This window comes from Phodopus roborovskii, unplaced genomic scaffold (assembly GCF_943737965.1).
Source record: "Phodopus roborovskii unplaced genomic scaffold, PHOROB, whole genome shotgun sequence".
Taxonomy (NCBI): Eukaryota; Metazoa; Chordata; class Mammalia; order Rodentia; family Cricetidae; genus Phodopus; species Phodopus roborovskii.
The window spans coordinates 3,786,373-3,801,681 of record NW_026126436.1 but is presented as its reverse complement, the minus strand read 5'-3'; the positions used below and the strand labels follow the sequence as shown (position 1 = coordinate 3,801,681).

General features: G+C 37.5%; 1 protein-coding gene across 2 annotated transcripts in view; it reads right to left on the bottom strand.

Annotated features, from left to right (window-relative positions):
* The window catches only part of Rngtt (RNA guanylyltransferase and 5'-phosphatase), a 198,055-nt gene that overhangs the window by 91,222 nt on the left and 91,524 nt on the right, over positions 1–15,309 (bottom strand). For both annotated transcript variants that reach the window (XM_051187498.1, XM_051187499.1), the window contains exon 13: positions 9,114–9,214. In XM_051187498.1, coding sequence (XP_051043455.1) covers positions 9,114–9,214 — 101 coding nt within the window. The remainder of the gene's footprint in view (positions 1–9,113; positions 9,215–15,309) is intronic.

Sequence of the window (15,309 nt, the reverse complement as noted above, 5' to 3'; positions counted from 1 at the left end):
CTCTCCTATACCATCTGCTAGCTAAAGATCAGATGAAAAAGAGTGAGGATGGTAATCCACCACCTTCTCTACATTCTCCTACAATAGACTACCACCATTTAAAGAACTAGATGAGCACCAATCAAAAAACAAGAATACTGACCAGTAACCCACAATGAAACAAACACAAGTGATATGTCAGTAAAGCACTTGCTTTTACAGTGTGAGACCCTAAGTTCAAATGTCGAGAATCCACATAAAAAGCTATGTATGGTAACTAATGCTTATAATCCAAGTGATGGCAAAATGAAGGTGGAACTTGCTGCCCAGTTAGTCTACTTGTGTAGTTTTGTGGTGATACCTTGTTTATACTCTAACAAATAAAGCTTGCCTGAAGATCAGAGGGCAGACGTAGCTAACTAACCACAGAGGTCTGGAAGGTCTGTGTGTGATGACTGGCTGGAGAGAGAGATATGAGCAGAATAAGACAGGAACTCAAGCTCTTTCAATCTGAAGATTTCATAGAGGCAAGAGCTCTACTGGCTGGCTGTTCTGCTTCTCTGGCCTTTAAACTTTCACCCCTTAATATGAAACTCCCAGCTTTTATTATTAAGACCTATTAGAATTCGTGTTACACAGTTCCATGTCAATGAAAGACAGAAAGTATCTAAAGAGTAAGTAAGATACCTCAGATTGTCCTCTGACCTCCATATATGCACACATGTATGCATGTACCCACACAAAACATGCACACAAAAGAAATTTCAAGAATTCCATCAAAATTAACCTTCCAGGAACAGATAGGCATCAATTCAGATTAATAGTCTATATTTATATCTAAGACAAATATTCCAAAGAACAAATAAATCTGAGTAAGAAAAGGAAAATGAAGGAAACTAGGAGACAATGCATCTTAGAACATACAAATATTCTTAAACTTAAAATAGAAAATGGTAAGCTGACTGGAAATGTATACTAAGATTTTTTTTTTAATTAAATACACTATGGCTTTAAAAGAAAATCTAAACAAATAAATGCTGGGCTTTATGCCACTTTCCTTTAATCACAATAGTTCAAAAGCAAAGGCAGGCAGATCTCTCTGAGTACAAGGTCAGCCTAGTCTACCCAGAGAGTTCTAGGCTAGCCAGAACTACACATTAAGACCTTGTCTTAAGCATGGGGATGGGGGCTAGGGTTGGGGTAGAATAGGGACTAGGGAGATAGCCTGGCAGCACTTGCTGCTCTTGCAGAAGGAACTGTGATTCTGCTCAAGCACACATATCATGTGGCTCACAATTATCTGTAACAACCATTCCATAGGACCTCAAGTCCTCTTCTGGCTTCTGAGGGCAGTCCACAACAGATAAGCAAGCAAACATTCATGCGTGTGTGCAAATAAATATAGTGCCTGTCACACTAGCTGTTCTTTAAATAATAGAAAAGAAAACCTACTACATAGCCTAAAACAAAATAACTATGAACTAAAGTTCCCAGGGGATGGGGGTAGAGGTGGGAGTGGGTTCAAGGCTAAGAGCTCCAATGACACAGGGAATTAGAATATTGTAGGATGTCATATCAAGAGCTAAAGTATCTTGATCTAGCTTAATCCTTTAAATACCCATTTACTGCTTATCTCATGTGTTTAACATCCCTGTAACTATTTCATAAGTCTTTTAGGAGAATACAAGAACAAATCCATACCTTCCATCATCCCAAAATCTAAGAATATCGTCAGACAGCATCTGAGGCCTACAGAAGTTTTCCTGTTTTGCTGTAAGCTGCCTACCTAATATAACCACCAATATATATGAAAAAAAAAAAAAAAAAAAAAAAAAGGAGAAAAAAAGGGCATTTAATGTGGGGCTCACAGTTCTAGAGGCCATGACCATTATACTAGGGAGTGTTGTGGCTGACAGGCAGGCATGGTGTTAAAGCAATAGCTGAAAGCTTGTATCTTGAAACATAACCATAAGGCAGAGAGAACACAATAGGAAAGACATTGAGTCTTCTGAAACCAAAGAAGTCTACCCAGACTTCTCCTCCAACAAGGTCACACCTCCAAATAATTCTACCAAATAATTAAGGACCAATCATTCAAATACATGAGCCTATTGTCATTCAAATAACCATATAAACTAAGGTGTTAGTTACACTTATAAGGAGTGTTTGGGCTAAAGGTGGCAGTAAATTTTTTAACAAAATGTAGAGGGAATTAGAAATTAATATAAAAGCATTGCTAAGATTTCTTAATTAGAAGGAAAGGCAAAGTCTTAGATAGAGCACCAGGTATGTTGCAGAACAGTGAGCTGTGGGAAAAGAGCTGCTCTCTTACTTTCAAAGAATAAAGAAATATGCATCTAATTATTAGTACAGGGAAGTGAAAGATGCCATTAACTTAATGGAAAGTTCATATAAGTTCCAAGTAAATATGAAGGAAAATGAAACTAACAACAATGTGATCATACAACTTTTAAAGGTGAGGTTATAAAAGGAAAATAAATAATAAAAACAAGGCAGAAGGAATAAAGAACATAGCTTAGCACAATGATTCTAAACAGAAGTTAAATTATCTTGTTAAAGATAAGAGGTAGGCCAGCAAGATGGTTCAGCAGGTAAAGACACTTGAAGCTTGGCAATCTGAGCTCAAACTCTGGTACCCACATATACACCATAGGCTGCATGTGAGCACTCACACTCATATAAATAAGTAAATGTCATTTTTAAAAAGACAAGAAGCTGGGGGCAATGAGGCGGCTCAACAAGTTATAAAAAAAAAAAAAAAAAAAACTTACCATGCCTAGTGGAACAACCTGAATTCCATCCCTGATCTCACACAAAGGTTGAAGGAGGGAGCTAACTCCATAGATTGCTTCTGACATTCACAGGAGCTAGGTTATATACATTTACATTCACACAAGTTTTAAATTTTATATAAGGGGATGGGGAGATGACTCAGTAGTTAAGAGCATTTGCTGCTCTTCCAGAGGACCTGAATTTTGTTCCTAGCACCAAGATGGCTCACAACTTGTACAGAATATGGACTGTAATGAGTCTTCTGAAACCTCAAAGCCCACTCATAGTAACACATCTCCAAAAAGACCACACCTCCTAATACTTCCCAAACAGTTCTACAACTTCTGGACCAACCATTCAAATATATGAGCCTCTGGAGGCCATTGCCATTCAAACCACCATATACACTAAGGTTTTGTTCACATTTACAAGGACTCCTAAGAGGCCGCTGGGCAAGATAACACAGTATATCATCTTGTAACTCTAGCTCCAAGGAATCCAACATCTCTGGCCCCAGGCACCTACATTCACACACACCCACATAGCCATACATACACACACACGACTTAAAAATAATAAAAAATAAATTCTAATTAAAAAAATTAATCTTCAAAACTAGAGGCTATATATTAAGTTAAATAAAGCCAACCACATTTTCACAAACACAGTTTAAGTTACAAAATATTTCCTGGAATAGGAGTTAGTTTTCTATAAGCAGTATAGAGCACAAGCTCTGGGTAAGTTATAAGCTAGACACAATCTGAAAACAAAAAAAGGAAATGACTTAACCACTAGCCTAAGGAAAGAGTAAACTGAGCTCATGCAGATAATAGGCAAAGGTGACCAAAGCATATAACCACTCTTCTTGATCACCTCTCAGTTCCCATGAGTCACTCAAAGGATATGTAAACCACACTGGTTAGCCTACAATATTCTCAAAATATCAATCTCAATAAAGATTATCCCAGTGACTCTACGTTCCCATCTTAAGACTCAAAAGATGTCACTGAGCAAAATGGCACAGTATTCTCCCTCTTTAGAACCACCTCCATCTACTTAAGAGTCTTTCTCACTTTTCTTCAATAAATTCATATTCACATCTTCTCTATGTTTTCTTAGCTTTGTTGGATATGAGACAACAAACTTGGGAGCCACTGTCTTGGGTGCTTTGGCAACTGTAATCTTCTGGCACCTTAGCTCACTAAGAGCTGACAGAGGCTCTGTCACACTCAAAGAACCTTGTTATTCCAAAAGGTTTAGACTTAATGCTTAGAAGAAAAAAATCTCTATGGATTATAAATGAATTATACTTTGCCATACTGTCTTTTAAAGCTAAAATGGCAAGTTAGGGGAACACAGTTTGAGGGTTTTCAGCTGGTTATATATTTAGAACTAAGTACTAGAAATGTGGGGTTAATTATATAGCAGGAAAGTCATGGAAGTGCTAGACAGAAAGGTAGGAAGGGATATCTCTAGCTTATTATGACTCTCATACCCCAAAATAGAAGCCCAGGACCAAACATCTGAGAGGTTTCATTTTGGCTTTTTTTATGTTGGTTTTTGTTGTTGTTGTTGTTGTTGTTGTGAGATTCATTTTGGCTTTTTTGTGTTGGTTCTGTTGTTGTTATTATTGTTGTTGTTGTTATTAAACTGGATCTTGTGATGATGGGAGGAGAGAGGCTCTAAAGTGCTAAAAGAAAGAAAATACAGCCATATGGACTGGTCAATGTCTCTGTGTTTATATGCTTGCTGGATGGACGGTAATACCCAACCCACTCCCACTGCACCCACCCACCATTTTGGACATGGAAACTGACTACAGCTCACTCCTTTCTCAATCTGTGCCAAGTAGTTTAAAGTTCTTGCTTTTGGACATTAATCTTATCAGCCAGTACTACAATAAACTATTTCCTGGTAAAAAGGAGTTTGGGGGTCCTGTTTCTTGGACTAGAAAGCCTGTTTATGGTCTCATGTAGCCCAGACTATCCTTTTAATTTCTGATCCTCCTGCTTCTACGCCTCTAGTACTGAGGTTTGTAGAAGAAAATCCATTCATAAAAGACAAAAACAGAGCACAGGAATCCCAAACTTCCAGCCTTAGAAGCCTGCAATCTGAAAACACAGAAACACAACCCCATGCCAGGACCCTTTGGCCAGACTGAATTGGGATCAAACAGTGATTTATGTAAGCTCTATTTGCATGACAGAGATTACGTAACTAGAAATTACTTGTACAACAGTTCAAGCTAACTTCTCAGAACTATATAGTGCCCAAATTGGACTAATTGAACTATCCATAATTTGAATGGTGTGAATTACAAACCAAGAAACCACATACAAAGAAACTCACCCCAACTGGTTATTGATCTCAAATGGGGACTTCCCCAGCCCATTAGCCAAAGCTTCCGGTGGAACTCTAGTTCCTACTCAGCCTGCTGCCCTCTTGAAAGCTCAAGGAAGTGTTTAAAAAAGAAAGCCTTCCTATTTTAGTATAAAAGGTAACAGTGAATGGATACATAGCCCACTATAGGATGCTAAACGTTAAAATTTCAACCTGTTCAGAAAGAGGTGTCAACTGGTGCTAAAGTAACATGAAGAGGTCAACTGCTTACTGACTGGATCTGAGTCCTCTACTACCAGAAGAATCTATGAATAGCACTGAAAACCTAGTCAAAGGCCTATGGCTTAGAACAGAAGTCACAGGTCTTAGTGTGGAAACTACTACTACTGTTTTGCTAAGTGGACATGTACATTTACAGAGATTTATGCTTTTCTCAAAGTCAATCAGAGACACATCTTTTGTGCTGAGTGCCAAGACTCATAACTGGTCAAAAGGCTGAGAATAGGTGACTACTGAATGCTCAATCCTAAATAGGTTTATAACAACTCAGGACTCAGAGAAAATGGAAAAGAGGGTATAAAGAATATTAAGAGTATGGGAGGAGTGCTATGAAATACTGGTTTTTGAACACATCATGTTTACACTTGTGAACTCACAGCAGTTATAGTTACTTCCACAAGACTGGCACCAGTCAACATTCTAACAGGAATGCAAGAGGGTCTCATTAGGCTCAACCCCTGACTAAGGAGCTATTGGCAATGGATGGATGCTAGTGGGTGGGAAATCATTTTCTTCTAGGGTATAGCCAATGAGTTATAAAAAAAATTACAAAAAAAAAAAAAAAAATGAGGAGGAAGAGGATTAGAAGGAGGAAAAGTATGGAAAGAAGAACCAGGGTTGGATATGAAAACCAAATAGCTAATATTAACTAACAAATTATTACAAACACAGTATTAGAGAAAAGAAAATATTAGTAATGAAGCAGTTTAATAAATGTTACTTTCATATTAAAATCTTACTTGCCAGTGTTCAGGAGACATGGTTGAGCTGTTAACAACACTTGTTACTCTTAGCACCTGCTACTTGTGTGCAGGGACCAAGGTTGAGTTTCCAAAATCCATACAGCAATTTACAACTACCTATGACTAAAGTTACAGGGGATTTGATAGCCTCTTCTGATCAGTCACCAGGCACACATGTGGTAAAGACAAAGTTTCTGTTCCACCCAGATAAACACACAGAGGCTTATATTAATTATAAACTGTTTGACCAATGGCTCAGGCTTCTTACTGGCTAGCTCTCTCTTATTAACCCATTACTATTAATCTATGTATTTCTGCATGGTCTTGGACTTGCCGGTGATGCCCAGTCCCCTTTCTTCCTTGGCAGCTACATGGCATCTCTCTATTCTCCTAGACTGGTAGCCCTGCCTGTATTTCCTGCCTGGCTAGATCCTGCTTGTCTATAGGCCTAACAGCATTATTCATCAACTGGTAAAAAAAACATATATTCACAGCATACAGGACATCCCCCATCACATATAGAGATTCAGACACTCACACATACACATTAAGTAAAAAGTAAATGCATCTTTTAAAAAATCTTACTTTCCAAGGCCAGATCTGTGGTTCACACCTAAAATCCCAGCACTAAGGAGGCTGAGAGAAGCTCTAGAACAGACTGGCTAGAAAGAAGTACTATCTCAAAAAAGCAAAGCAAAGCAAAATATAAGTTTCCAAACAATCATAAACATCTGTTTGTTTTTTTTTTTTTTTTTTTTTTTTTGAAAAATGGCCCCACTAGAATGTCTCCATTATGGAATGTTTCTAAGTATGGTGGTCTCCCATAAGTCTCCATTCTTGCTTGCTACAGTAGAGCCTCCACAGGTAAACAGAATGTTCATACACCAGACATTACATCAGAAAAAAATAAACTTGAGTCAATATTTACCAAACACTTAGAAAAAATAAAGCATTTTCATAAATAGCCTCCCAATCATGCAGCTGTATGTTTGTATATACAAGCTGTTCTATAGTCTAAAATTACCTATATGGGGCTAGCTAGATGGCTTAGCTAGTAAAGATTCTTGCAGCAACGCTTGAAAACCTGTTGAAACACATTTGAAAAACTGACTTCTACTAGTTGTCCTCTGAAAACTGTACACAGACACATACATACACACAAATAAATAAAATTACCTATCTATGGATTAGTAACAAACAAAGAGATCTAATATAAACTCTAGAGACAGAGAAAATTATTTTTTAATTTTTGCTATTGAGTACAGTGGCAAATTAAGTCACAAAAATATAAATTATTAAACAATTGAATTTTAAAAACAGTACTAATGTATATATTAACCAAGCACTTTTCTTTACTTAGGATTCACTATATTACACAACACCCCATTTTTGAATATTTGTATTTTCTTATATTTTTGGTTATGAGCCTAGCCTTTAACAGCTGAGCCATCTCTCTAGCCCAAATATTTGTATTTTCTCAAAAGACTAATTCTTAATCTTTGATTCTGGACTTTTACAATCAATAATATGCCCTTACTTCCATTATCTACAAAGGTGCACCTGTACTTTACCTTTGACAGACAAAACAAAATTTCAATGTCATGTCCTGCAAACTTTATCCCTATACTATCATTATCCTATTTATTTTCTCTTTATTTTTCCTCAATTAAACATTTCCTATTTTGTTGTATTTGCTTTGATAAGTTTTGTTTTTTTTTTTTTTTTTTTTTTTTTTTTTTTTGTGGAAATAAACAAGGTTTTGAAAATACAATTAACATTCATACTCTTTACTCTTTTTGGCTTTTTGAACTCTTTGGGGGCCTACCACTCAGCTCCCAAATAAATCACACTCAGAGGCTTATTCTAAGTTATGAATATCCAACCTTATCCTAGCAGGTTTCTAGCCAGATCTTCTTATCTTAAATTAACTCATCTACTTTTTCCTTCTGTGCTTTTACCTTTCTTGATTCTGCATATCTTACTTTCCTTCTTATTCCGTGGCTGTGTGGCTCGGTGGCTAAGTGGCACCTGACATTCTCTAATTTTCTTGCTGCTCCTTCCTCATTTCTCCTTCTATTTACACTCTCTGCCAGCCAGCCCCACCTGTCCTTGTTTCTGCCTTGCTATTGGCCATTCATTTCTTTATGAGACCATCAGGTGATTTAGACAGGTGAAGAATGTCAGCTTCACAAAGTTAAACAAATGCAATATAAACAAAGTTCACACACCTTAAAATAACATTCTACCACAATTTCACACTAAAGCATCTTTTACAATAGGAGTCAACAGTAACCCCAGGCAGTAAATAAAAAAGTAAATATTATGAATATCTAGGTAAATAATGAGAAACTTCCCCTAATAAAGTATAGACAAAAGCCCTTCAAAGGAAAAGCCCCACTGATTCAGTGACTGTGATTATAAAACCAATGATCTCATATGCAGAGAATTCAATTGATGAGACTTTTAATAAAATCAATATTTTATATTGAAAACTTTAAAATTTACTAAAGTTTTGTCAACAGTCTTAAGCATATACATATGATGCTATATGAAAGAGATATATGTAAAATATAGAATATTTTACTTTCATTTTTAGAGTAATATAAACTAGCCTATAAACAGTGAAGTCTTATATGAAATATGATTTCATGCAAATCAGACAGGGTGTGGGGTGAAACCTCATGAAAACAGGCTCATAATCCTAAGACTTGGGAAGCAATAAGATCTTCAATTTTAAGATTAGCTGGGCCTACAAAACAAGATCAGTGGTGGTAGTACATGCCTTTAATACCAACACTTGGGAGGCAGAGGCATGTAGATCTCTCTGTGAGTTCGAGGTCAACCTGGTCTACAGAGTGAGTTCCAGGACAGTCGGAGCTACTACACAAAAAAAAAAAAAAAACCATGTCTCCAAAACCACACACACTCACACACACAAACACAATATCTCTATTTGAGCCTGGAGTGGAGTACACTTACCCTTCTCCTCCCATTCTTGTTATCTTAAGTCGAAAATCCACAGAGTTCAGACTGGGAGGTTTCCATTTCAAAATATCATCACATCGACCAGGTTTATATTTCTAAAGTGAATTAAAATAAAAGCAATAATTAAAAGGTAAAATTTGGGATTTAATTCATTAAGCATAATATTACTTTACATTAAGCAACACTGCTATCTTTTTTCACTTTGGTTTTTTAATTACTTATTTTGTTTGTTTACGTATATACAGGTAGGTGTTCACATGCTAAGGTTCATGTATAGTGGTCAGACAAAACTTTCAGGATGTTGAGTCTCAAGAAATTCCTTTTCCCAAAGTCTGGCATTTTAGTCAAAAGTCAACATTTCCTCAGAGACCTAAAAAGACAGCTTTTATTGCTTAAAGGAATCATTCTTCTTACTTGTGGAAAAAGGACATATATGGCTCCTCCATTAACCTATGCCCTAGGTGCCTGTTTAATATATCAAAGCAAACACCGGCCACCAGTCTCTCTCAGCATCACCAATACCTGTGTCTGGCTAGCATACCCCACCCCCTAACCTCAGTCTGTTTCTCTTCCCTATATATCCCAGCCATTTTGGCTATATAGGTTCTTGACCTCTTGATCTCCTGCCTCACTCCTGATCTAGTAGCCTCCCTTTTTCCTCTCTCTTTTCTTTCTCTCTCACCCCCCCCCCCAACCTCTCATGGGCTGGTTAAATCTGGACTCTTCTGCTACAAACCACAAGATCACACAGTAACTTATACAGCCATCATATCACGAGATAACTCAGGTGAATTAAGGATTCTTCTGATGGATAAACCAATACAAAAACTGTACTTGGCATTATAATCTTGTGACTGAATTGGCTGCTTCTAGTTATAGATTCTTTCTATAGCTTATTCATTTCTATAACAAACTGGGGATTTACTTCCCACAGTTTAGCAATACCTGATCATTTACTGCAAACAATTTCTCTCACACACTTGGAATTTACTGATGTTATTTGTAAAACCTGTTCTCCATTAACAGGCCCTAGTTTACTGATTATATTCCTTAGCTATGTGTGAGGCCTGTTTCCCACTATCAGGTGCTTGTTCCCCTCTCCAATGCAATTGCAGAGATCTGCCTTCCTGCGATAATCTTTACTGACAGGCATTTGGTCATTGTTCAGAGCTCAGGCAAAAGCATTTCATCTAAAACATTCCCAGATACCTAAGGACATAGAATTACTACATACACATTGTGGATTCATAGCTGCATAGATGGGTAGGAAAAATAGTATGCTCTAGCTTTCCTCACTGGCAGATAGAGAAGCAGTAACCTAAACTAACCCTGCACTAAAAAGATGCTCAAACTTCTTGTTTTATTAACTCAAGATTTTAGCTCAGCAATTTACTGCTCCCTCCCGATTCCCCTGAGAAGATAAAGACAAAGGTAACCAGTCCATTTGCTCATCCTCAGGGAAAAGTAAACTTTCCTGAAAGCCTGTGCTTCCACTGAGGCTAGAGCAATGGAAGGGCCAGGTTTTGTTTCTTGTGCAAATTAAACTTAGACCCTCTCTCTAACCTACAGCCCTAAGTAATTGATGCTAAAACTTCTAGCAGTTTTAGTTTATTGCTGTGTACGTAAATCTTATCTGCCTTGGTGACCCTGAAAAACTCAAGCCTTACATTGTATTGTAAAAAGAATTACTGTTGCAAATGTATATATGCCTGTACCCCCAAGAAAACAGACAGAGAAACAGAACAGCAAGAGAGAGCGCAAAAAAATAAAGGAACATGCAGAGGAGCAATTGTGTGAGTCCATTCCTTATTCCCTCAGATTTTAGTTCCTTCACTTATTTGTATTGTAGCTCCTGTTTATGAACCCTGAGCAAAAACTCTAAAAGCTAAACTTTTAAAGTTTTCAATACTATTCCAGAAGCCTCTGGCTGAATTCTCCTAATACCTGTAACAAACCTTCTATATCACCATACCTAGAAAAGCAGTTGTATCTCCCCCCCCCCCTTTTTTTTTTTTTTTGTACATCTGGTGCCGAAACCTAAGAATTGACATATATGATTTCCCTTCTATGGACTCAGCCACTCCACAAGTAGCTACTTATTTGACTCTCCTAGGGTATGTGTGGATCATTTGTTTCTGCTGGCCCCTGCTACCCATCAAATTTGACTCCAAATTCTAGAGTCCAACTCTTCAGCTGCTTTTTCCCTCTATCTGCTGAAACCCATTTGCCTCTCATCTACTCTTGTTACCCATCTCCTTCCACTGGAACTCTCCCTTTCTCCAAAAGCCTCTCCTGGTCCCCATAGGAGCTGCCTTCTCTTCCTCTTCAGGGGTTCTCTCCTCTCCTCTTCTACTGAGTGTCACCCTGAAGCTGCCTGCTTTGTCTACCAATACTACAAGAGCCACATTGTTGTGTCAGAAAGCTCCTCTCATCCTACTGAGCCCCATGTCACCTGGAAAGAGACACCTCTCCCTTGGGGAAGCCCTGGATTGAATCCTTAATACCACTGACACTTATCCCCTCAGCCCTTTGTTCTCAGATCCTTCCTGGAATTCATCTCACTTTCCTCTACAAGCTGTCTACAGTCCCATAGCTTCTCAAAGACAATCTGGGCTACTGCACTATTCTCATCTTCTGCTCCTCCTGTGAAATTCCATTCCTTTTTTCCTGGAACTTAATTTCCTCCATGGAATCACTATCTTACTATAAACAGTTTGGCTTCAATAACAAATGAGTGGCCAAAGATTTACACACTACATACATTTCCAAATTCTCTCATATGGTAACATCATCTGCTACCACACAAACAAATGATCCCAAAATCTCTTATATCTAAACTTGCTCTGTTCTGCACTCCCAAAGGTATCTTAAAAACAAAAATTCTCCAAAGAATTTATGCTATAAACTATCTCTGGATTTGTAAGTTCATTGGGTACCATTAAAAAATATGAAACAAAATTTAGCTTAAAACTTTTAGCACAGGCTTATAATTTAAAAGTCCATACATAAGTAATCTTAATTTGCTGAAACATACTATATATGCACATTAACTCTTGTTTAAAATAAACTGCATATGTAACTTGGGTTCCACTTTGAATTAAAAAACAGATATCTTAAATAGAAATTATGTGTGGTTTGTGTCCATCTTGGTTGATGACATACAATATAACTTTACCACCATCTTGATTAAAATGATCATGTGGTTAAAAACTAAGGCAGCACCTAGAAAAAACTACTAAGTCCTACTGAGCTCTTGGTTTTTCACTGTATCTCCTTTCTTAGACTAAGGAAACAACAGCAGGTCTCCAAAATATTTTGGAATAGTAAGGATTTTTGTATAATGATGAATTCCTGAAGTTATAAAGTTATATTCATGTTAACAGTAATTAACTTAAAAACAGATGTCTAGCCTCTTAGCAAGATTAATTTCTTTCTCTGGATTTTCATAGTAGTCTGCCATTTTGTATGGAGGGGAAAAGATCATCAATGAGCAGATTCATTGATCATTTTCCTGTTAATAAAAGATGAGAAAATCAAGTTCAGAAAAGAAGTGGCAGGCCATCAATCAATGGTTCAGGGGTAAAGGTGTTTGCCCATGAGCCTGATAACCTGAATTTGATTCCTGTAACACACGTGGTTAAAGGAGAGAACTCAGACTGCTGTGAAGGAAAAATGAGGTTGTGACTTCTCCTAGGTATGGGTTGAGGAGGCTTTTATTGTAAATATGAGGGAAGGCACAGCCAGAGGCATCTGGAAGCCTATAAGAGGAGAGAGGGATGAGAGAAATGAGAGAAGAGAGAAGGGGGCTAAGAGAAGAGCTGCTGACCAAGAGCCCAGCAGAGTATGTAGGAACCGAAAGGGCACACAGTCAAAATGGCTGAGGTTGTATAGGGACCACAGACTGAAGAAAAGGAAGTGAAGCTCAGGAGTTGAAGAGCTTGAGGGTGGAGGTGGGATATGCCAGCCAAGATGACTCTGTAACAGATATTGGCAAGTTGGATGATCTGCTGGTCAGTGCGTCTGATTTGATATGTTAAACAGGTACCTCAGCCATAGGTTAACAGAGGAGCCATATGACCTTTTTGCCAGAAATAAGGAAAAGAACTCATTTTAGCAATAGGAACTATCTTCTTTGGTCCCTGAGGAAATGCTGGCTTTAGTCTAAATGCCAGATTTTGGGGAAAGGAATTTCTTGAGACCTAACATTCCAGCCTTTTTGTTGATGATAAAGAGGTGGCAGAATCATACAGGACAGCATTACATCTTCAGCTATTTGCAAAGGAATGCACTGACCTTAGGCTGCCAGATCCAGAAGGTCTGAGAGATTTTCTCATTGAAGAGGAACCTGGGTAAATTGACTGCCATGCTCTGCCAGGGCAGTCAACCCCACAGTCTCCACAATGTGGGTGGAACCCTGGCAGTGAAAAAGAGTCCAAATATTCTACTCTTCACTGTTTTTGTTACGTTCATGTACAGGGTACACATTTTGTGAAAACCAGAGGTCAACATCAGGTGTGTTTTCATCAATGGCTATGCACCTTATTTTTTAACAGGGTTTCTCACTGCTTCTCAGTCTGCTGGACTGGTTGAACATAGAGCTCAAGGAAAGTCCCCTCATTTACAAGCATGTGCCAGTTGTTATTGTTTTATAGGTTCTGAATAAACTGAACTCCAGTCTTCATGTATTTATTGCAAATACTTTACTGAGTCAACTCTCCATCCTAATGTCATTGTTGCTGCTGCTGCTGTTGTTACTTGTTGTTTTGAGACAAGGTATCAAGAAGGCCAATCTGACCTCAAAATTCAGTATGTAGCTGTGGATGACCTTGAATTCCTGAACCTGCTCCCACTTCCCAAAAGCTCAGATCATGAAGATCATGAGCCATTTTCCTCTTTTTTTTTTTTTTCCTAATGTAGCCAAAGTTGACCTTGAATGCACCAACACACCCACTTTCTGTGCATTTTCTTAACAATTTGTCTTTCTTTTTTACCTCTTCATTAATTTGGTTTTTTGTTTGTTTGTTTGTTTTTAAGGATACTGGAGATGTTTAAACACAGGGCCTCTCAAATGCTAACTCCAGCAATGAGCTACCTCCTATAGCAAAATGCCACACCTCCTAATCCTTGCCAACAGTTCCATCAACTGGGGACCAAGCATTCACATGTAAAAAGAGTATATAATCATTCAAACCACTACATGAAGGTAATGGGAAAAGTGCAAACAGAGATAGGTACTATGATATATATGCATGCCAATGTTCTAATACAAGTCTATTTTGTATACTAAACAAAAATAATGAAAAGGGCTAGAAAGATGACTCAATAGTTAAGAGCACTCGTTCTTGCAGATGACCCAGTTGGATTTCCAGTAATCACGTGGTAATTCATAACCATCCATAAGGATACACAAGGTACACACAGAGCAAAACACTCATACACATAAAGTAAGCAAACATTTGAAAATTTAAATAGAAAGGTATTGCACTAAATTCTTATTTTCACTATTATGCTAATATCAGAAAGTGACCATTAATTTTCACATGCAAAAATGACATTAAAAGCTGAGTGTGGCAGTGCATTCCTATAATGCCAGCACTTGAAAGATGAGGCACTAGAATCAGGAGTTCAAGGCCAGCCCACCCTGAGACCTAGTCTTAAAACAAAACAAAACAAACAAACAAAAAACAAGGGTCATTAATTCTTTTAACTATTGTTTTCACACAAAAAGTATATAAAAGAAATCTGGATATGTGAAAAAGATGCTTCAATCAAGCAAATTAAAGAGTATGCAATAGAAAAAAGTAATGCTGATATAGTAAGATTTCTACAAGCAAAACAATGAAGTTAGAGTCCCTACCACACATCATACTCAGAAACCAAATCAAGAATCTAAATATGGAAACCCTTTTGGAGAATTATCAAAAAACTAAAAACAAATCTACCATAAGGCCAAGCATATTCCCAAAGGTCTCTACATCATACTCCACATATACTTGCTTAGCCATGTTCATTGCTTCTCTACTCACGATAGGTAGAAAATGGAAACAACCTCAGTGTTCTACAACCAACAAATGGATAGTGAAAATGTGGTATATATACACTATTCAATACTACTATTCAGCTGTAAAGAAAATTGAAATCATGAACTTCGCAGATTCATGAATGAAAATAGAAAACATCATACTGAGTG